This window comes from Haemaphysalis longicornis, unplaced genomic scaffold (genome assembly GCF_048455015.1).
Source record: "Haemaphysalis longicornis isolate Haplotype H1 unplaced genomic scaffold, Haemaphysalis longicornis Haplotype H1 scaffold_9, whole genome shotgun sequence".
In the NCBI taxonomy this organism is placed as follows: Eukaryota; Metazoa; Arthropoda; class Arachnida; order Ixodida; family Ixodidae; genus Haemaphysalis; species Haemaphysalis longicornis.
In genome coordinates this window covers 162,756,544-162,780,202 of record NW_027526460.1, presented here as the reverse complement: position 1 = coordinate 162,780,202, position 23,659 = coordinate 162,756,544, and the positions used below count along the sequence as shown (strand labels likewise).

General features: G+C 49.3%; 1 protein-coding gene across 1 annotated transcript in view; it reads left to right on the top strand.

Moving 5' to 3' along the window:
• Positions 1-23,659, top strand: part of LOC144153538 (metalloprotease mig-17-like) — a 164,654-nt gene that overhangs the window by 13,540 nt on the left and 127,455 nt on the right. Inside the window, exons 3-5 of the mRNA XM_077685166.1 lie at positions 7,401-7,455; positions 7,709-7,790; positions 16,399-16,544. Coding sequence (XP_077541292.1) covers positions 7,401-7,455; positions 7,709-7,790; positions 16,399-16,544 — 283 coding nt within the window. The remainder of the gene's footprint in view (positions 1-7,400; positions 7,456-7,708; positions 7,791-16,398; positions 16,545-23,659) is intronic.

Genomic DNA, 23,659 nt, shown 5'->3' with positions numbered 1-23,659 from the left:
TACCCTCAGGGCCCTTTGGGCATTACAGAGGGGGTGGGTACAACATTTCATAACACACAAAGGAATAAAAACAAGGAAAAAAACAAAGAAAAGAAACAAGTGTCAGAAGCGCAAATTACGAAGGCAACATAAATCAACTGAAAAAAAAAGAATGCATTTGTAGTAAGAATTCAAGCATATAAAATACAAATATAGATAATGGCAAGCGCATAGAGTTACAAAAATAGCTGGGAAACTGCAGTCTTAAACAACAAAGGGTCTGTTATTGTTACAACGGAAGAGGGAAGGTGGTTCCAATCGGCACACGTTTTCGGTAAGAAGGCAGCTGAAAAGAATTTCGTGCGGCAAAACGGAATGGCAACCTTATGCTGGTGATCAATGCGTGATGAGTGGTACGATGGTTGTGAAATCAGGTCTCGCCTCATTGATGGGTGGTGAAAAAATATCTTATGAAAAAAATGAAGTCGCGCCAGTTTCCTCCGGACAGTTAAATTGGGTAGGTCAAGGTTAGAGATCATTTCTGATATGCTAGCAGTACGGGAATAATTAGAACAAATCAACCGAGTTGAGCGGTTCAGAACAGATTCTAACGCGTTGATTAGATTGTGCTGCGCGGGATCCCATATAGCGGACGCGTACTCGAGCTTTGGGCGAATTAGTGATCGGTATAGTAGAATTTTAAGGGACAGCGGAGCGCGAGAAAAGTTGCGGCGCAAGTATTTGAGCGTTCGGTTAGCGTTATTACAGATGTAGGTAACATGCGTGTGCCAAGATAGGTTGTTGGTAATGTAAACGCCGAGGTACTTATATGAAGAGACATGCTGGAGGGGGACTGCGTTAATTCTGTAGGTACAAGCGGGAGAAATAGATCGCCGGGTTATTGACGTGCACTTGGATTTGTTAGAGTTGAGTGTCATAAGCCATTTATTGCACCAGGTTGAGACAGTCTCAAGGTCTGCCTGTAGGAGTTGGTTATCTGATTCGTTGGTTATTTCGCGGTAAAGGACACAATCGTCTGCAAATAGCCTTATAGAGGAGTTAATACTGTCGGGGAGATCATTAAAGGGACCCTGCAACACTCTTTGAGCAGTGCAAGTAAACCTGCGCAACGTTTAGATTACACTGCCAGGAATACCTGAGCCAAATATTACACGTGCACGTGAAGCAGTGAGCGCGCAAATCGATGTGAAAGACGCGGAAAAACAAACCGCTCTCTCTTCAGTTGTCCTCATTATGCATGGCCTGAGGGACGTCACATAGGCCATGGCTGCCCGATCGGCTGTCACTGGTCAACTTCGCGGGTAGATTCTCCCATTTCCGTCGTCGTCATCGCTGTGTACGGACCTCTTCTATGCCTGAACCTGTAGGCACAGTTTTGCCGTTTCTTTTGTGTTTTGAGTGCGCGCGGAGTTTGAGTGATGAGCTCAATACTTCCCTTTCAACGGGACCACTCGACTACAAACGTTTATTGCTTCAAAAACGCCCTACGAGCCCGAGCGCGCACTTGCGAGCAGGCACCCATGCCTGCTTTTTTGTGGCACCAGACCGGAAATAGGCCCCTCCGCGTTGCGGAGAAAAGGAGAAAACTACCCGGCATGTGATATATCGAAGGCCGCCGAAGAGAACGCCGCGAGCCGCCCCCCTCTCCGGGAGAGAGCGCGCAGCTTTCGTCGCGTTGCCCGCGGTCGAGTTGAGAGGGAACGATTATGCGCGATTTCTCATCGCGCGTAGTTTCGTTAATTGTGAACGGATTTTCATAATTCTTGCGGGAGGAGATTTCTGGGATAATAGACTTTATCCCAAAATACATTACTAGTAGGCGATGGCAAGTGTTGCAGGGTCCCTTTAATATATATAAGGAAAAGTAAAGGGCCTAAAACGGAACCTTGCCGTACGCCAGATGTTACTTTAGAAAGAGGTGAGTTATAGTCATTAGTTGTTACAAACTGAGTGCGATCAGTCAGAAAGCATTCAATCCATTTAAGAATGTTCGGGTCAATGTTTAAGGCACTAATTTTCAGGAGGAGTAATTGGTGAGGTACTGTATCGAAAGCCTTTTGAAAGTCAAGAAAAATGCAATGCACAAGTGAGCCGCGATCTAAAGCGGATGCTATGTCATTAGTAAAATAAAGAAGTTGGGTTTCGCATGAGTAACTTTTTCGGAATCCGTGCTGGTAGGGAGTAGAAAAGGAGTTTGATTCTAGGAAGGAGACAAGGTTGGAGTAAATTATATGTTCTAACATTTTACAAGGAACACTGGTTAGGGAAATTGGTCTGTAATTGAGATGAGACTGTGTGTTACCAGAATTGTGCAGAGGGACCACCTTCCCCACTTTCCAGTCAAGCGGCAAAGTGCAGCTCGGAATAGATTGCGAAAAGATTAGGGACAAATAAATTGATGAATACAGTGCAGTATTTTTTAGAAACTTCGAGTTGATTTCATCTACGCCACAAGAAGAGGATAACTTAAGGTTGTGAATTAAATGTTGCACTCCAACGGCATCAACGGTCACAGGATACATAGGTAAAAAATCACGACTAGGCATTTGTGGCAACGCATATGCAGAAAAATTCGAAAAAGAAGTAACAAAAAAAATCATTTATTGCAATACAACAGTCTTCACAGCGAACTGGCTGCCCGTCTGAGTTTGTAAGCGAAATGTTTTTCTTTTCACTAGGTTTAACAGTTTTCCAAAACTTAGAAGGGTTGGTTGCAAGAATTGAGGGAAGGGTATTATTATGAAAAACGCGCTTGGCTTCCTTGATAGCTGCTCTGTAATCGGAAAGGACGGATTTGTACACGTGCCAACGGGCGAACGAGTTAGTCTGCTTTGCCTGACGGAACAACCGTTTCTTTTTATTCCGCATTTTTTTTAAATCAGCTGAGAACCAAGGGGAGCGTTGGCGGCCCTTGATAACGTATGTGGGAATGTATCGCGTGATTAAAGATTCAACTTTCGTTCTGAACAAGTTCCAGTTTTCTTGAACAGTGCGATCAAAGAAGCCGTGAGCAAAGATCTCAAAATGCGATTCGAGTTCCCTGTTGATTGAGTCATAATCGCCGCGTGAGTAGTCTCTTATTGTTTTCCGATTGTTTGACCGACGCCTTAAAGAACCTGTAAGATTGAAGTGCACGAAACAGTGGTCACTTATGCCTGGGATATATGAAATAGAATGCACAAGGTCTGGTACAGTGGTGAGAATGAGATCAAGAACATTTGATGAAGTAGGGCCCATTCTTGTTGGCTGCGTTACGCGTTGGGTGAGGTTAAAGTCTTCGCACAGTCCCACAAAATGTAAACTGTCGGCTGAAGTTGTGCTTGATGAAGAACAAGGAAGTGACCAGTTTATTTTCGGGCAGTTAAAATCGCCTAGGAGCAGAACAGGTGTATGCGGGTGCCTTTTGACAATATCATTCAAAACATCGTGCAGCTGCTCACAAAACACTGGTGTCGCACTCGGAGGGCGGTAACAGCCACAAATTATGACATTTTGATAGTTGACATGGACGGAAACACAAACAAATTCTAAAGGTGATGTTATACTACTGGGCTAGAAACTATATAATCAGCTACGGCTATAAGGACACCACCTCCTGGCGATTCGTCTCGATTACATCTGTAAATGGTATAATTAGTTTCACAATCGAACAGCTCTAAACTTGCAATGTTAGGGGTAAGCCAGGTTTCCGTTAACACTACAACATCAGCACGCAGTCATCAAAAATTGAAGATAATGCATCGCGTTTGTTAAGAACACTTCGTACGTTATAATATAAAAATGAGTACTTACGATAAGTGGCCGAGGGGTGCACTTTGTTAGGATAAAAGCGTATCTCCGTCGGCATGCGTAGCGGAGGACTAAGCCTCTGATAGGTTCTGTGCATGCGTATGCAGCTCACAAACGCTGTCTGTCACCGGAGAGTACACAAAGCACTTTTTGTTGATGTACAGCTTATTGTACTTAACGCTATACTTCTCGCTACTCGCCTTGCCGAATTCAAAAAGCTTTTTGCGCACGCTTCTTGTTGCGCGGCTGAAATCCTCACTGATTGATGCATTAGACTAGCAAAAACTACTTCTAGACTGCAGAACGCTTTCTCTGAACTTGAAAGAAGCAAATTTTACGATCACTGGTCGAGATTTGTCAGCTACGAATCTGCCTAGCCTGTGCGCGCGGGATATGCGGTCGTCGCTACTTCCCAAGTTTAGCTGCAGAACTTCATTGAGGATCTGGCAAACTTTTTCTTCTGATTGCGCCCACGTTTCCGATGCGCAATCTTCAATTCCATAGAAAATCAAGTTTTCTCTGCGAGAACGATCTTCAAATTCGTCAAGACGCTTGTTGACCGAAAGTACCTCTGGTACCTGTTGACGATTCGGCTCACTGTCTGAGACCCGGACACATTCCTCAAAGGCGCATAATCGGTTGTCTAATTCTGCCACTTTTTGTTCAAGAGACACTTGCGCCTATCTAACTACGTTAATGAATTCCATAAGTTCATCGTGTTTTGCGTCTATCTTAGAGTGCAGCCCCTTAATCAACGAAATTAACTCGTTGTATTGCTTCCCCGTATCTTCTTTTGGCGGGCACGGATTTTCCTCAACATCACCGGACATAACCAGAAGCCTTACGACATGAACGCACTCGCAAATGGACATAAGCAAATCTTGTGGGCATGGAAGCATCAGAAAACAAACATTGTTTGTTTTTTTAGCATAGAGGGAAACCGGTGAACTAACCTGCACAAAATAACAGAAGGGTGTCAGATGCGTGTACATCTTCGCTGAATTTCCATGCCCACTAAAGGGGCGGCCGAAGAACCAGCTGCTTATATAGCCGCCAGTTGATGCATCCGTCGATGCTGATAACTTCGGGGGGGGGGGGGGGGGGGCGAGCACCGGAAGGCATTCCCGAAAGCACGATCCAGAAGGCTGGCAAGCGGGAAAGTCAGGTAGTCAGGTGATCGCAGGGTCTGGTTGATGCGCGTGTCCAGGAACGGTACCGAGTGCGCAGACGCAGCTCCGGGCAAAGGACTGGTACATGAGGCAATGACGGTGTAGATCTGCACAATATAACAGAAGGGTGTCAGATGCGTGTACATCTTCGCTGAAGTTCCATGCCCACTCGACAGCTGCTTCGCCGCCTGTATCTTTGAGTTGTTAGGGCAGCACAAGTTCGCTCGAATAAACTTGTTTTTCATGAAGACAACTTGTTCATGAAACTTGTTTTTCATGAAGACAATAATCTTGGTGCTTTGGAATATTCGTAAAAACAAAACATCATGCCAACGTGCTTTTTGCTTATTCGCCCGCACAGAACGGGCGACAAAGCATGAACAAATAATGAAGCGGCGTCATATGGGTGGTTATAGTGCCATATATCCTGGTGGGGAAGCAAAATAGCTTATCATGATGTAGCGAGCATCATAGCTTCATCCCGTTCTCATTTTAATCATCCAGTCATTTCGCTTCGCGTAGTGCTCCTGTATATCGCTTATACGGGAACTCTAGCTTCGCGCCTCCTTCGCCAAACATAGGAGTCAGTAACTGGTGACAAGCGATGCGATGAAACGACAAGGGCGCGACCATTTATGAGGCCGCACAATCGTAGAGCAACCTGTCCGAAACGCAGGCGCAACCGGCAGGCATCTTCCGAATGTGGGGAAGTCCACCGCTCCGGCGCTCCAAGTGAGCCTGTCGGCGAATGTAGATGTAGGCGATTTACCGCGTTTCTGTACATAAACTGAGCCGGAAATCTAGCACCTATTTTGCCCCTTCTGTAGTTTTGCCCTTGTGCCCGCCAGTAAGATTAATTCCCTGGGTTGATTGTAGGGTTTAACGCACCGACGCAACGCAGGCGACGAGGCGCGCCGTGGTGGAGGGCTCCGGATTAATTTCGACTACCTGGGGATCTTCAACGTGCGCCGAAAACTCACGGGCGCTTTTGCTTTTCGCTCCATCAGAAAAGCGGCCGCCGCCGCCGGGAATCGAACCCGCGACTTCGTGCTCAGCAGCTCAACGGCTTAGCCCCTGAGCGACCGCGGCGGGTCGGGGAAGAGGTCAATCGATGCCTCTACATCATGTACTCAACAGCATGAGCGAAAAGCTGTTTAATAAGTCTGCAGGCTTGTTTCGCACAAGTTGGTCTTAAAGAAAACATCGTGTGCAATGAGACATAAAAGGAGCCAAGACTATTGACGTCAGGCGCATTGTGATGAGAAAGGACGTGGATGATCCGTGCGCTTAGCAGCAGGAGGGTCTCGACACCACGTTTCCTGGAAATGAGCGTTGGATATTTCTACGGGGGAGTGTGTAGAAAAAAAAAGGATCTTCAGATTATGCCTCCATTTTTGTCCCGAGGCTGGTTTTCAAAAAAAAAAAAGATGTTGAAGAAGCTACTAATGAAGATGAATTAGTAGAAGCTCCTCGAACAATCGGTGGCCTGGCGGCCAGTCGACCTGTCTCAGACTTTTTGTAGATTTATTGAAATGAATAAAAGTTCAGTCAAATAGAAAAGGAGGATGATTTGAAGGCCACTACACGTTGCGCTGAGATACTCCTACTTATTCTTTATTGCTCCATCAACATATCTTTCTACAGCCACCATGTAAAAAAACCCGGGCCATTTCCACTAACGTGAAACCTGGGGAGAAGCGAAGCATGCAGTGTATGGAATGGAATGGATGACTTTATTATAGAAGGAGGCCAATAGGCCCTGTTGTGGGACACGGGGAAAAGGGAAGGGTAAGATTGTTCATATAAAGTCTGCGCTGCACTGTGAGCGTTCACTTAGCACGGTATGCACAGGTGAAGTTGTGACGAGGACACTCTAATGCAGTGTATAAGTGTATTCTTGGCGCCTTGGCGTTTTTTACCGCGGAGATTAAACCGTTGGGGGGTAGAGGTATACGGCTTTGCTGTAAAGCTCTCTTGTCTTTGAAGCACGAATCTCTCTAGCGCAAGGATGAAACGAGTGTCCCGGTGTTTTTTTAGTGCGCGTTACGACGCGTTCCAGCGTGAGGCGTAAACGAGTACCCCGGTGTTCCTTTAAGTGCTGTGGAATCTCGTGGGGTTCTTCGGGGCGACCTCTTGTAGCGACCGAGACCGACAACAAAACTTCGGAGCCTTCACGTGCTGTTTCGCAAGTGTATTCCGCGCGGCTCGTGGAATCGTCCCCAAAGCGCCCAGCAACCATTTCCACCGGGTAGGAGAGCTCCCGGGAAGCCAAGCAAGCGTCTTTCCTCGGAGCACGGGTCGAACGCTGAGAAAACACCGAGAATACTGCAAAGCAGTAAAACAACGAAAAGGAATGCGCCCTTCTGGAGAGCCTGGCAGCCAAGGTCGGCACCCCTCTCCTGCGTCCTTCGCCGTGAACGGAACGTGGGCCCACTTTTGCAGACCCCGGAGAACCCCGGACCGACAGCCTGGAGACACGAAGCCTGCGCTGTGATTGGTTCGTGTGTCCCCAGTGAAAAGCCCCGGAGGGCCCAATGACAGGGGCCCTGGTAACACGGTGTCCGTGCTGTGATTGGTTCGTGCGGTTAGAGCCAGAGACCCCGTACAAGGACCTGAAACTCTATTTAAGACCGTGCAGGCCCTTTGTTTGACACTCGACCCTGTATCTTGACCATGTAACCCAACTGTATATAAACCTTCTTGCTTCTACTTGTCGCCCTGGCTCCTCAATCCTGGTCCGATGCGGTGAGCCCCGAGACCCCGGACCCCGGCTACGACAACTGGACGGCGAGCGGTGGGATCAGCGAAGCGCAGCAGAGTCATGCGGTACGGGTGAGTACCTGGCTTTTCTTCTTTGAGGCATCGGGTCTTTAGCCTAGGTTTTTGCTAAAACCGGTAGCGTGTTTTCAACTGCCCAGGAATTTTGTGGTTGAATTCATTACTCTGAAGAAAGCAGCACTGATCATGGATCTGAACAAGTTGCGGAAGCCCGATCTCGTACTCATGTGCGAAGAATTGGGGATAGAATTGGGGAGAACATGCAGGAAGCCACACATCCTAGAGGCCATTCGAGCTATTGGTGCCGCGGATGACGAGCTTGAGGAATGCTGGAGTATAATCGAAGAGAGGCGAAATGAAGCCAAGTTGCTCGAAGAGAGAGAGCGCGAAGAGAAGCGGCTCGAGCGAGAGCGCGAGGAAAAACGCCTAGCGGAGGAGCGAGAGGAAAGACGGCGAGCGGAGGAACGGGAGGATAGGCGCCGAGCGGAGGAGCAGGCGTTTCAGCTAAAGAAAATGGAGCTGGGAGAGTCGGCAAGGCAGGTTCGAGAGCGGAGCGAGGAGAGTACGCGCAGTGAGGCGAGCACCGAAACAGTAAAGATGAAGAATTTCATGCAACCTTACAGAGTTGGTGAGGACATAGGACTGTTCCTCGTTAACTTTGAAAGAACATGCGAAAAGATAAACTGCGCCCGCGGCACATGGCCCCAGCGCCTGCTGACACTTTTACCGTGCGAGGCGGCGGATGTAGTGGCGCGACTGACGGCAGAGCAGGCGGGGAACTACGAGGCCGTAAAGAAGGCGCTGCTTGACAGGTTTCGCCTTTCTGCCGAGGCGTTTCGGCAAAGATTTCGTGGTGCATCGGTTAGGACGGGCGAGTCATTTACAGAGTATGGGTACAAGCTGAAGGCGGATCTGACCGAGTGGCTGAAAGGAGCTGAGGCATACGGAAACCATGACAAAGTCGTTGAGGCAGTGGGGCTAGAGCAATTTTACAAAGGGTTGTCTGACGGGATGAGATTTTGGATTCAGGATAGAAATCCTGCGACGGTCGACGATGCGGCCAAACTAGCAGAAGAATACGCGTCCCGTAGGAAGCTCCAGGTCAACGATCACGAACGTTTCACAAAGCCGCCAAGCACAGCCCCACGGTATGCTCCTAAGCGGGATGGGAGTCACAATCCGGAGTCTAAAAGCATCCCCAACCAACAGACTGCTGAGCGGGCTTGGAAAGCAGGCGATAGCAGGTGGACCCAAAAGGGGGAAGCAGAGTTTGCGCGCAACGAACAAAGGAAAAGATTCGAAGCTCAACAGCCTTTAGTTTGTTACAATTGCAGAGAGCCCGGCCACATAGCTGCGGTTTGCAGGAAACGCAGGGTGGTCTTTTCGTACGTCAGCGACTGCGAAGAGAACGAGAAACTTTTGGCCCCTTATTTGCACGCGCTGACGGTGAACGGAAAACCCTGCCAGGTTCTCAGGAATTCCGCGGCTACATTAGATGTCATTCACCCAGACCTTGTAAGAACAGAGGACTACACGGGGGAATGTGCCTGGATAAGGCAAGTCGTGGAGGCACAAAGCGTTTGCTTGCCGGTGGCGAAAGTAGCGATAGAGGGACCCTTCGGGAAGCTGGAGACCGAAGCGGCGGTGTCAAAGAACCTCCCTCTGCAGTACCCGTATTTATTTTCTAACAAATCGGACCAACTTCTGAGGGAGAGAGGCCTCGGCTTCTGCGAGGGGACCGTGATGGCACTGACGCGAGCAAAGGCACGTGAAATGGCCGCGAGGCTTGAGTACGAGGCACCAGGAGACAAGAACATTCCAGCGCGGGAGGAAAAGCGTAAACATCCCGACGACAGCGAAGGAAGAGAGGTTCGGAGCCGAAAGGAACCCGAGAGTGACCAGACGGCAGTTAAGACCGCCGAACTGTGGGCAGGCGATCGCGGCGAAGAGATGGAGGCCGTCAATGAGGCTATGTGCGGAGAAAACGCAGAGGAAAGCAAACTCGAAGGAGAGGAGGGACGGGCACACGTATTGCCACCGAGCTCCGCCGCATTTCAACGCCTGCGTGGCGTCAGCTCGGTTACGTTGCGTGAGGAGCAGAGGGCGGACGAGAGCATACGGCGCCTGGATTCATTCCCGGAAAAGGGGGTGGCCCGAAAGAATGTCAAGTTTTTCGAGAAGGATGGCGTGCTTTGTCGCCGCTACCAAGACAGGCGGGGCAGATCATTTGAGCAGTTAGTGGTTCCAATGAAATATCGAACAGATATTCTGCACATGGCCCATGATAATTCGTGGTCGGGGCATCTAGGAGTGAAAAAGACGAAAGCAAGACTCCTCCAGGAGTTTTACTGGCCTGGCTGCTTTCGCGACGTGGAGCATTTCGTAAGGTCATGCGATGCATGCCAGCGCGTCGGAAAATCGTCTGACAAGTGGAAGGCACCGCTGAAACTGGTTCCGCTGATCACCGAACCGTTTCGGCGTGTAGTCACTGACACGGTAGGACCGCTTCCCACCACAACCTCAGGGCACAAGTATGTGTTGACAATGCTCTGTCCGGCGACAAAATTTCCTGAGGCTGTTCCCCTTAAGGAGCTTAGTTCTACGGAGGTGGTGGACGGTCTTCTGAGTATTTTTTCGCGCGTAGGTTTCCCCGCAGAGCTGCAAAGTGATCAGGGTAGCGTTTTTACGAGCGCTCTCACTACAACTTTCTTGGAGAAGTGCGGCATAAAGGTCGTACACAGCTCGGTTTGCCATCCACAGTCAAACAGCGTAGAACGCTGGCATTCAGTGCTCAAACGTGTGCTAAGGGCTTTATGCCATGAGCACTCTACCGACTGGGACCGTTGCCTCCCAGCGGCGACGTTTGCGTTGCGCACTGTGCCGCATGAGTCTACCGGGTTTAGCCCGGCGGAGCTGGTGTACGGCCGCGAACTGCGGTCGCCACTCCGTATGCTTCGGGAAAACTGGACGAGGGAGCAACTGGAGACAACTGTTGTTGAGTATGTCCTAGAATTGCTCAAAAGAATGCGCATAGCGCGCGAGGTGGCAGAGGCTTGCATGAGTGCCGCACAGACAAAATCCAAGCTTTATTACGACCGCACAGCCCGGAAGCGTTCGTTTAAAGAAAACGACAAGGTCATGCTGCTGCGGCCTTGCAAGACAAACAAGCTTGAAGTTCAGTGGGAGCGTCCAGCCGAGGTTCTGAAGAAATTGTCAGACACCAACTACGTGGTAAGATTGGGAGCACGAAGAAAGAACGTAAAAATTTATCACGTAAATCTGATGAAGCCATACGTGGACAGGGAAGCAGTGATTTGCCTCTCACTGAATGGGTACGAAGAGATGCCGGTCGACATCCCTATCTTTGGGGAAGTGAAAAACGAGGCCCTCACTAGCCAAGCTGCTCGGGAAATGACAAAATACGAGAGCTTGGCACGTGACCAAGTCGCGGATTTGGAGAACCTTATAGAAGAGTTCAAGGATTTGTTTACTGGCAGACGGGAAAAACGCACATCACGACTCACGACATTGAGCTGACTTCCGACGAGCCCGTGCAAGTGAAACCCTACCGGGTTTCTCCGAGGCAAGTTGACCTGATGAGAACTGAAGTAGAGAGGATGCTAAAGTTCGGGGTAATCGAAGCTGGCGACAGCGACTATGCTTCGCCGATGATAATGGTAGAGGCCCCAGGGAAAAAGCCGCGGCCATGCATAGACTACCGACGACTCAACGCGAAGACAAGGGATCAGCTCTACCCTATCCCGAACATTGAGGAAAGGATAGAAACTGTCAGCAGGGCTCGCTACATATCTACCCTTAACCTCATTCGCGGATACTGGCAGGTGCCTCTGACGGCTCGCGCAAGCCGTTATGCGGCGTTCGTGACCCCTTTCGGGTCCTACCGTCCCCTTGTGCTCAGTTTCGGGCTAAAGAATGCCCCATTTTGCTTTTCGCGGCTTATGGACAGGGTGTTGCGGGGCATGAGTGATTTCGCCTTGCCCTACCTCGATGACATAGCAGTCTTCTCAGACTCGTGGGGAGAGCACCTAGAGCATCTCAGAAAGGTGTTTCAGCGGCTAAGGGAAGCTGGGTTGACGGTGAAAGCCCAAAAATGCGAGCTAGGAGGAGCCGAAGTGTCCTATCTTGGGCACGTTGTGGGACGCGGAAAACGCAGGCCCTCGGAAATTAAGGTCGAGGTAGTCGCGTCTTACCCCAGACTGAAAACTAAGACAGACGTCCGGGCCTTCCTCGGGCTTACCGGCTACTACCGTCGGTACATAAAGAACTACTCGGAAATGGCCAGCCCACTAACAGATGCACTACGAAAGGACAAGCCCGCACAAATTGCGTGGGACGAAAAACAGCGCAAAGCGTTCCAAAGTTTGAAGGCGTCACTTATGAGCCGCCCCGTTCTCGAAGCGCCAGACTACGATAGGCCTTTCATCGTGCAATGCGATGCCAGTGACCGCGGCATGGGGGTAGTCCTGTGCCAGCGGGACGAAGAGGGAAACGAGCATCCTATAGTGTACATGAGCAGAAAGCTTACCGTTCGTGAAGAAGCCTCCAGCGCTTCAGAAAAGGAGTGCGCGTGCCTAGTATGGGCCGCACACAAGTTAGCTTGCTACCTAGCTGGTTCGCATTTCTCTTTTCAGATAGATCACTGTCCATTGACATGGCTCCAAAACATGTCTTCCAAAAACGGCCGTCTCCTGAGATGGAGTCTCGCTCTTCAGCAGTATAACCTCGATGTTCGGTACAAAAAGGGCAAAACGCACGGCAATGCTGATGGCTTGAGCAGGCCTTCAATGCGATGTGAGGCAGGTACGCAGCCTTTCCTGACGCCAACCACGTCAGAGAGAGAGAAAGAATGAAAACTTGTATCCACAAAATTTCGGGCTTCCGTTGTGTTCTGGGAAGGGTTTTAGTGTTGTTTTCTTCATCATTATAAAAATAAGCTTTTCATAGTGGACAGTTGGCTCCGTTACTTGACCCGATGGCTCTGGAGTGAGCCAGGTGCTTATCGTGCAGTGTGCCTTTGTATGCGTTTGTGTTATCCTGTAAAGTGGTGAAGGAGTGTACGCCCGAGCTGCCCAAACCAGCGGAAGGCTGAAGAAGATCGTCTGCAGTGGTTGACGCCATTCGACTACAGCCGACGCTTCGAGTGACCAGGTCCGGCTGCTCACCCTCAGGTCGGGTTTCCTGGTGGGGGAGGAAGCTGTAGCGACCGAGACCGACAACAAAACTTCGGAGCCTTCACGTGCTGTTTCGCAAGTGTATTCCGCGCGGCTCGTGGAATCGTCCCCAAAGCGCCCAGCAACCATTTCCACCGGGTCGGAGAGCTCCCGGGAAGCCAAGCAAGCGTCTTTCCTCGGAGCACGGGTCGAACGCTGAGAAAACACCGAGAATACTGCAAAGCAGTAAAACAACGAAAAGGAATGCGCCCTTCTGGAGAGCCTGGCAGCCAAGGTCGGCACCCCTCTCCTGCGTCCTTCGCCGTGAACGGAACGTGGGCCCACTTTTGCAGACCCCGGAGAACCCCGGACCGACAGCCTGGAGACACGAAGCCTGCGCTGTGATTGGTTCGTGTGTCCCCAGTGAAAAGCCCCGGAGGGCCCAATGACAGGGGCCCTGGTAACACGGTGTCCGTGCTGTGATTGGTTCGTGCGGTTAGAGCCAGAGACCCCGTACAAGGACCTGAAACTCTATTTAAGACCGTGCAGGCCCTTTGTTTGACACTCGACCCTGTATCTTGACCATGTAACCCAACTGTATATAAACCTTCTTGCTTCTCCTTGTCGCCCTGGCCCCTCAATCCTGGTCCGATGCGGTGAGCCCCGAGACCCCGGACCCCGGCTACGACACTATCCAATACTCCGGCGTAGGCCACCACGCGGGCTCCCGAGCCTATGGCAGCCAGCGAAATTCGCCGATACGAGAACACTGTAGACAGTAGTGCCACAGCACAGCCGCCTACTTGGGGACTCCCAAATCAAGCGAGCACAAAGCTCGACGACGTTCAGGAATAACGCAGTCCGGGTCGTGACTGTGAACGGGAGGCAGGCACTCACAGTGCGCGACAAACAACAGTTCCCACCTGAGAGACAGTATCCACCACCGCCACGCTGTTCGCCGACCTTGCCCCGACCGGGCCTCCGGCGGGACTCTTCCCGTCTTCTGCGCGCACACGTTCGCGCCGCCCGGCCGCCTATGACATGCCTATGCCCCGCACGGACCGGTGGTGTCCCCTCACGGGGGGCACCGACGAACCAGCGGAGCGCCGGTCCGGTTTCAGCGCAATGCGTCTCTCCCGAAGAGCGCGCCGTCTCGGGATGACGGGCCGCGGTTCTCCACGATTCCCACAGTGCAGAGAACTTTATGGGCTCTCCTTGTCGTCGTAGCTCGCTAACGGTGGATGCGACTGCCTGTATCAGGGTGCGCAGCGAGATAACGGACCCAAGGAGAGCCTTCTGTACCGTCGTCAGGGAGTCACGCTGAGGCGTCGAAAACCACGCGGTTTAAATAGTCATAACCGTTCGAATATCATGAACCGCTGGCGTTTGTAATACATCACCCCGTTGTTTAGCGCAAAGAAACCTGCAGGTACATTTCAGGCAAAATCTGGGTATATAACCTACACCCCACAGGTTGATTTAGTTAGGAACTGGGTTGGTCTTTTAGCGAAAAAAGCGGCCCCGCAAGAAAGTGTAGCAGCCCGGAATGCCGGCTGCTGAAGAAGGCGAGAAAGCAGACGTGGAGCTGCCCGCCGCGGTGGCTCAGTGGCTAAGGCGTTGCGCTGCTGAGCACGAGGTCGCGGGATCGATTCCCGGCCGCGGCGGCCGCTTTTCTGATGGATGCGAAAAGCAAAAACGCCCGTGTGTACGAGATTTCGGCGCACGTTAAAGATCCCCAGGTGGTCAAAATTAATCCGGAGCCCTCCACTACGGCGCGCCTCATCGCCTGCGTTGCGTCGGCGCGTTAAACCCTACAATCAATCAATCAGACGTGGAGCTGATTTGCAGTTTCAAGACAAGACTGTTTATTGTCAAAAGATGCGTGCGCCGAGAGCTTTCCCCGACGAGGGTGAGAAGGGGAACCCATGCGTCCTTCAAAAGAGAGAGGAAAAAGCCCCCCCCCCGTTCCCCCTCCGAGCGCGCAGACGACAACAGCACCAGAAGTAATGCCAGGAGTCGGCGGGACAACAAGTTAAGCGCTCCCCCGAAAGGGACCCTTGAAGATCGCGGGGGAAGAACCCTAAGCCGGCGGTGGCGTCGCCAATACGCGTCTTCCACAAACGCGCACTGTCGTCGAGCCGGCGGCAGACCAGGGAGAAATGAATGCCCGCGGGTGTAGAGCGGCTTCCGCTACAAAGGAAAGGGCGCGTTCGAAATGCCGCGGAAAAGCTCCAGCCCCACGAGAAAAAAAGGCGCGTTCAAAATGCCGCATAAAGGATCCCGTCGCGCAAGAAAAAGATGGCGCAGTCGAAATCACACAAAAAAGCTCCAGCATACGGAATTAAAGCAAGCGCAAAAAAAAAATTACAGCATTCCCGCTGGCGGAGTTTCAGGCAGAGGGCGCGTGAGCGCTGCGAAGGCAGGAAATTTGAAATGCATTAGGTGGCAGCAGTGAGCGGATAACGGCGCTGCAGCCCATTATGGCAAATCACTGCTCTGCACTTCCGACAGCTTTAACATTGAGTGGAACGATTTTAATTTTTAGTACGTGTTTCGTTCTAGCGCGAAGCGTAAACGAGTTTCCGCGTGTTTTAGTTCAGGGACTTGACGATACGGCGATTACGACAACGACGACAGGAGACGCCAACAGCCAAGGGGTCAAGCCCCTAAAGGGTTTTACCCCTAAAAAGTCACAATGGAGAGCTGTCTTCGATAAACGCATGGAGGTAGCTTGCACGAGCGCAAAAATGGTCAGGATGCTGCCCAATATTGATTGCTTATGTTTGCTTTGAAATGATATTTTTAGTTTTTTTAATTCTACGTTATTCGAAGCTACGCGTGAAGGAAAAGAATAACAAAAATTAAAGCATTGTGCTGGTGCTTATAAATAAAACAAAAAACCCAAAACAACACATTTACAATATTATTCATCTAAGAGTATAATCTAAAAAAGACAGTGAAGTTTGATCTCCGTAAAAATAACGCTGCCTTGAGTGTTTGTTTGCATCTTTCTATTATGAGCGCATCGGGTATGCTGAAAGTCTAAAACAACATAGAAACAAAACCTAGTCGTCTTGGGTGCCCTTCCTGCAATATTCAATATGCAATATTCCTGCAATATTCAATATCAATGTGCCATATTCAAACAACCCTGCGGTTATAGATCATCGACACAACGCAGTTTCACTTTATGCCACATAGAACAGATCGGGTAAATAGATATCTCGGGATCAAGCTACAAAAAAGTTAGAAAGTACCTCAATTCGGTTTGCCGCAGGGAAGTACGCTAGGTGATACAGTTAGCCATGGCACATGTTACATATGAAAGACTGGTAGGCGGCACTTCCATTTTCTGTGATAACGACGAATTGAGGCATTCATCCCCAGCACAGAATGTGAGCATTGACACTGATATCTGTTTGTTTAAAAGCTAACGCCAGAAGCAGTTTGCATGGAAGTGAAGGTTCCTGATTATGATCTTTTTGTTACAGGTGCAAAATGAACCTTATATGGTATATCCTAAAGGATATGAAAGGACAAACAACATTCTATTTTTTGAGACGCTAAAAAAATTCAACGAACATGTGAAAACGCAGGACTACTTTGACGGCTCTGACGTTGTTTTCCTCTTGACTGCGTAAGTAGTATTTCTAACCTTGGCACTTACCAAAATGCACAGAGCTTTTTGGCGAAAGACTTGTCCTAGTATTTCGGTAATAATCTTTTTAAAAGATAAACTGAACTGAAAAACTTGGACGTTGCTCCTGGAATAACCTAGCGCAAAAAACAGGACATTCAAGATAATTTCGGATTCGAAAGGTACAAGAAAGTAACTGAGTTTGAAAATACAAAACATTGACCCGTAAAACGGCTCCAAGCAAAACACAAATGCTTCGTCCCGCATCTTGTGAATTCAATGTGACGGTAATGGCGACACCACGGACCCCGGACTCCCCCACTCACACTGCTACCAACGGTGGCAATGAGTTTGGGGTGAATAGCACAAGCCTCGAAGGGTGGTCGCTGCAGCTCTGGCTGAGCTCCTGCCGATGGGCTTCCTGCCTGTTATCTAGGCCGGGATGCAGGGACCTCACTGGCCCTCCGGGCAAATTCGCCGATTGAAGAACCCCAGTCTTCTGCTGTATATTACTCCGAATGCTAAATTAAATACTCCCCGAAAACCCCGACCTGTTCTTGAACTCCACAAGTACTAGGACTAAATATCAAATAAACTACGCTTCGAAACACAGCTGTGCTGTTTCCATTTTGGAGGCACACCACAATATTGCGACGGGCTGACGTGCTAGAGCGCAAAATGGTTCATTCGAAAGCAACTCTACAAGGCTAATAATGATGTTAAGCGCCGCTAAACCAGAGTGCACCTCCAGTGTTTTCGTTTCCGTCGGAACTCGTACCTGATTCTCTAGTGTCTAGAAACGAAATTTCGCTCCTCCGGAGTTTCATTCCTAGTCATTATTCCAACAGACCAGAGCAGAGGGCAAGAAATGTACATTCCCTCACCTGTTTTTAAAGCAAAGCTTTCTACCTCTGCCAGCCAATGGTTCTTTCTCTGCGTGCGGGACAATAAACTCCGAACGCGGCGGAGGCGGCCTGGGGTGGCGGAGGGGGGCGGAGGGTTTCATACATGGAGCACCCTCTAAATGGCGCGGGGAATTTACCCGGCGTTCCCCGCGAGGAAGTGGCTGCTCGATGGCGGGCGTGTCGGCGGGTACGGCTTTGTTGTCTGCTTTAGCGGCAGTTGTTTTGGGCCTTTTTTGGTGGAGCTTCGAGTCCATTGCGGGCTTCCTTCCACGCGCCACCTGTCCTATCACCTCACACACATTCTAAACCGCTGCCATATGAATCCTGGGCTTGATAGCTATTTGAGGCGTTTTATTTTTCGAAAAGAGCCAAGTTCGCCCAAGGAGAATTTGAGGGGGAAAAAACGAAAGTTCTGAACCGGACCTAAATGCAGTGCTGTCAAAACAATTAAATGACATGTTTCACATGTAAGCCAGGGGAAATTTATAGCGACAAGTAATTAAAAATTATGCGGAGAATTTGAGCAATATTAGGATAAGTTCAGATTTGGCGCGTACTCAGTTGAAACAGACAAGTTGGTGCGGCATTCTTACGAAAACTTTATTGCAATCGACTTTCAAGAATAGTACGATCGAGTTTTAAGCAAAAAGGGCAATAAACGTGCAACCGAGCTTCAAGAACAGTGAGACTATACATGAAGAGCGGTGAGTCCTCTTGGCAGATTAGCAGCTCGTTTCGAATGGTTCCTTAAGGCACTTTTTTGGGCACGCCTGAAAACAATCATAAAGCTCTTCATTGCCCTGTCATAAATTTCCAAAACGCTTCACAAGTCAGCTCATATCATCTTCCATGGCTTGCCATGGCTTGTAAGCAGCAGCTAATTTGTTAAGTACGTAAATGTGAACTACGGGAGCAATAACAATAATAATAACCAGATGTACTCCGTAAGGACGACGGAGACGAAATAAAATGATAGTATCACACCTCTCAGTTTCATTTCATTCACTTCCAATCACGTTATCGTAGACGTGTCGCGGAAGAAATTTTGCCGATCTCCCCACTGCTCTCTAAACTCATGATAAGCCAGCTCTCAAAAGCAAAAAAAAAAGACATTGATGCAAAAACGCACAAAACAGCCCGAAACGTCGCACCAAACGCGAAATCCCATTTGGTAAATGAATTTGGCTCATTTTGATCCGTGCCACAGCAGGGTCTGGCTCATTTTCCATACGAAGTGAGATCTGCGAACACGTTTGCGGGGAATTATCTCAACTATTTATCTGCCCCATTACTTTCGGGGAAAGTTGCCGGGATTTTCTTGGCAGTGCAGTTATATCTGACTTAGTTTTGGTTTGTGAATTAGGTTCATTTCGAAAAAAAAAAAAGACGCCTCATTTGGTGGTCAACGTGGGACTTAAAAAAACAGGCGAGGTTTGTTTGCTTCGCTTACACGGAAGCCAGCACCGCTGTACACTCGCTTCGCGCTCTGCTGCCGGCCTGCAACTTGCAATTCGCAGCACCCCCTTTACCCTGTCCGTCTGCTATCGGTGCTTCCGTTCTCTCGGACAGCAGTAGCTTATCGCTCTTTTCGCCAGGGTGGCGGTTTCAGCGGCTGGGTTCGCATATGCTTTGGTGGGGAAAAAATATTTGTCTTTAAAAATCCAACACATCCCTCCACCCTACCGCGCCGTGGTGTCTGCGGATACTGTCGCCCATGCCTGCTGTTTGTGGCTCAACCGTTTCCTTCCCTGAGCCGAACTGACAGGGCGTTTTTCAGCAGTTTTCGTGGAAATTCTGCTTTTCAGTTTGTCGGTAAGAAGGGTATGAAGTGTGCTTGCCGTAGAGAAACGCGCTGTAGGGATTCTCTACGCAATATCTTCCAACGTCCAGCTCGCGCATGTGTGCAGCGTTCGCCGAACACGCCAAGTCAACACAAGGGCTTGGAACCGGATGGCGACGAGCGGATTGGCGAGGGGGGATGCTTGACCCCGTCGTCCAGCGCCTCTAAGGTTACGCCCGCTTAGGGAAAGCTACCGTGGGAGTACAAAAGCCTTGTTCCACAGCCGTCGCGTCCGTCTGCACAAGAAGAATCGCTCAAAAAGGAAGCCCAAGAAAGTTACCAAGCCCGACGACGGCAGGGTGACAAAGTGAAGGCGCGCATCGCTGTTGTACGGCGGCCAGAGAACCGGCGGCATAGGGACCGGGCAGCTGGACGGGTGGCACCACCACTCGGTGCTCCCCTCGTCAGTGGAATGAGCCGGTGCATTGGACTACACAGCCTCCCGTTGTTTTTGTCGTGTTTGCTTCGGTGCTTTATAGGTTTTATTGGCGTTGTGAGCAGAAATGTGAGAATAAACGAAGTCTAAACAGATGTGTTGGGTTCTTAGATGCAGTAATGACTACGTAAACTTGTCGGAGGCGTCTAAAGTTGGGTATCGGCTGCAATGGCATGAGCGCTTTTTGCAGCGATCTGCGCTTGGCTCCAGCCGTTCTGAGTACGAATAAAACTACTATTTTTAGTATTATTTTCCTAAATGCACTCACGGCTACGGGAACTTATTGGATGATTGTAAGGTTGGGGAAGAACTACATTGACACGAGCGCTTTTTGCAGCACTCTGCGCCTGGCTCCGCGCGATATGAGTAGGCATAAAACTATTAGCAATATTAAAATTCATTTCTACCACTTTAAATTATCTTCACTGGTTTCAATGACTACAGTTTGCACTCCAGCCTTAGCGCTGGGATACCTCGATATGTGTGCTTTAAATAGAAAGGCACCTGCATACGAGATGGATTACCGTGTAGTCGTAGAAATGTTGCGGTTGTTTACACTTTCTGTAACCGTGAGCTTTGTACCTTCGGTTTTGGTGAGCAACACTGTGACAGCATGGGAGCCTGAAAGCCGAAGTGGAAATCCCACGTTTGTGGTGGTCATTTTATCAAGAGCCAAAGTTATTCACCAATTCAACAGCCCAAGCTGCAAACCATCCCTCCTCCGCTTCCCGTTTTACCACCTGCGTAGAATAAAGGCTGGCACCGATAGTTAAAAAATGTGGCAGTGTTAACGTCAGCCGGTGTTTTTATGCTGAAGTATTCTTTACAGAGTACCTAAAAAAATTGTGTAATGCCTAGTGAAGACACCAAAAGCACGCGATTAGTTGCCTCAAATATGGGTGCATGAGCCCGAGTCCTCCACCACGGACACATTTCCGACACGCTGGAAAAAGTTTAGATTTGGAGAGGGGGCATGGAAGTTCAAAATTAAACAGCAAAATCATCTAGCCCTCCGTCTAATGATTATGATGGCTGAACACAAAGCTTTCTTCGTGCGAAATCAAATGGAAAATGGTCAAAGTCAAAGACGCTGCGTTCAAAAGACCAAACTGTGTGTTGGTCACATTCGAAGCTTAACTAGTCAAAGTTTAAATCCAGAAGGCAACCAAGGAAATCCATACAATAGAGCTTTTCGATAAACCATCATCGTCGTTAGACAGAGGTGTGCATGATTTTTCAAGCGTAGGTGGCAGCTTGTAAACCGACCGCAGCATTCAGCTGTGAAGCTCAGTACAGGTTTCGGGCACCCTCCTGTCTTGCGTCCTTCAGCCACGCAGGAATTGGTTTTTGAAAAACCAGTATACCAACTAGCCAGCAACCATTGCAATTCTTGTAAAGCAATGCTTCTCCACGACAAGCAATAACATTCTACTATCATACGGTATTTATTCTATCAACGATTCCCGATGACTGTAGTAAGAGCATTTCAATTTCTGTTTAATTTAACGTGTTTAATTTAACGTGTTTAATTTCTGTGAAGTTAAACACTTTTCAGCCGTAGGTAATGAAGATGCGGAAGCGTCGTCCGTCACAATTTCTGTTTTGAGGTAAATCTTCCAAGACACCCTCCAACTTTGTCTTTTGCTTGTGCACGACGTCGGCGCCGTTTCGTCATCAACTGCCAAAGGCCAGCTCCGCAGCATTCTTAGATCGGTTGTACACACCGGCTTTGTGGGAGCATTTAACGGCAATATACTCCTCGATTCGCGAAACTGCATGCGGGCATAAAAAAATTACATGAAGCAATGAACTTTCACTTCCAGCTTGCCTTCCAGCTTGGCGCATTGAGCGTCGTCTGCTATTTGTAAATAGTGAATATGGGCGTAAATAACACACATGGCATGCCTCGTAAACGTCACATCCACACTCAAGATTTACCGATCTGAAAAATGCACGTGAGGTTACGTTCGCTTTGCAAGCCGCACCGCAGAGAAACGACAGAAAGCCATGCACAATTACGCTGCGCTGACCGCCACCGGCATTCCACTGACTAGCGGTTCGCCACGAGCGGCGCTGTTCGCTGAAACGACGGTGGTGCCACACAATGGTCGCCCGGTCCCTATACCCTTGGACAACTAAAGGCAGTGACAGCGGCACTGGTGATTGACAGCCATTGTGTTTAATGGCTGCTGTGCACAACGGGGGTGTAGTGATGCCAGCGCCGGTAAACCCCGTCGGGGGGATGACCCTCCTCCCTTCTCGTCCGCGGAGTTGCAACCCTTTGGGACGGCCTTGCCGCGGAACTTCTACGCGGCTTTTGGGAAGACTCGTTTCCTCACGGCCTTCGGGAGCGGTGGACAGGGGGGAGCGGGGGTCAAAATCCTAATTGGTACGTGTGTTGCTGTGCGGGGGTGGCTTCGCTTGCGACTGCATTCGCCACTTTAGCCCCGTTTACATTGACCCAATGAGGGCGCGTTGAGTTGAAATACACAGGTTTTTTGGACTCGATGCACTCATGTATAACGGACGTGGTTAGTCGAAAAGCCGTCGGGGCGAGTCCGTTCCACTCGCAGGCAGGGGGTAGGTTGATTCGCTCGTCGGGCTGAGTCGGCGGGCCGTGGGGAGCTGAATACCGTATTTTCACGATTATAACGCACCACCGATTGTATCGCGTGGCTAGGTCCGCGCAAGAAAATCCGAAAAAATAATTGGACGTCAGTTTTACCGCGTCAGAGGTCGGCGAACTCACTCATGAGTCCACTCACTCAGACTCATTTGGACTCAAACTCACGCGTGAGTTTGAGTTTGAGTGAGCGCGAGGCTAGTGTGGCAAGGTGAGTTTTAGCTTGAGTGAGTTTGAGCCGAGTGAGCCCGACTGAGTTTGAGTCCGATTGAGTTTGAGTACGCCTGAGACCTAGTGAATTCTGAGTCCATTTTGAGTTCTGACTACATTTTGAGTTTGAGTCCATTTTGAGTTCTGAGTACATTTTGAGTTTGAGTCCATTTTGAGTTTGAGTCCATTTTGAGTTGTGAGTACATTTTGAGTTTGAGTCCATTTTGAGGTCTGAGTATATTTTGAGTTTGAGTCCATTTTGAGTTTGAGTACATTTTGAGTTTGAGTCCATTTTGATATCTGAGTACATTTTGAGTTTGAGTCCATTTTGAGTTCTGAGTACATTTTGAGTTTGAGTACATATTGAGTTTTGAGTACATTTTGAGTTCTGAGTACATATGAGTTTTGAGTCCATTTTGAGTTTGAGTACATATGAGTATCCTAGCAGGCAGCTATGGTTGGCTGTTAAGATTCCTGCGTCGCTGTGGGCTCGTAATTCAGGTTACCTGAGGGTACGGCACCATTTGCGATCCGCGTGATCGGTTGGGAGGGAGGGGGTGTCTGATTTTTTTACTTTCTTGTTGAATTTTCATGACCCTAAGCACTTGTTGTATACCAAGTTTTCGCGGCTGGCGCGTGCGTGATAATTGACTGGTGAGGTAATAAAAAAGGGTTGTCTTAACTTTTCCTCCTGATGGATCCACTAAGAGAATGGGAAAGGGTGGTGGGAAAGCACACTGTGGCGCTTGCTTGGTTGTTGTTCACCTGCTACTGTTAACGGCTTGATATACTAGGGGGTCACAAAAGAAGAGGTTAGAGCCGGGGGGAAAAGGGGGCGGCTCCTGTCCCTTCTGCTGTTTCAAATGAATTAACTGTATTGACTGGGGCACGCTCCTTTAGACATCTAGAATAATGACCGCATTAGATTGGGTGAAATGTCATACTGATGACTCTAAGGCGTGTAAGGTATCAAATGAAAGGTCCCGATTAACGGAATCACGCGGGGTAAATAAAAAATGCTTCCTGATTGTAGTCATCAGGCAGTCATAATGCGTGATAGATTGGGTTAAAATTCAAAATGACGCTGCGAGGGCATCTGGG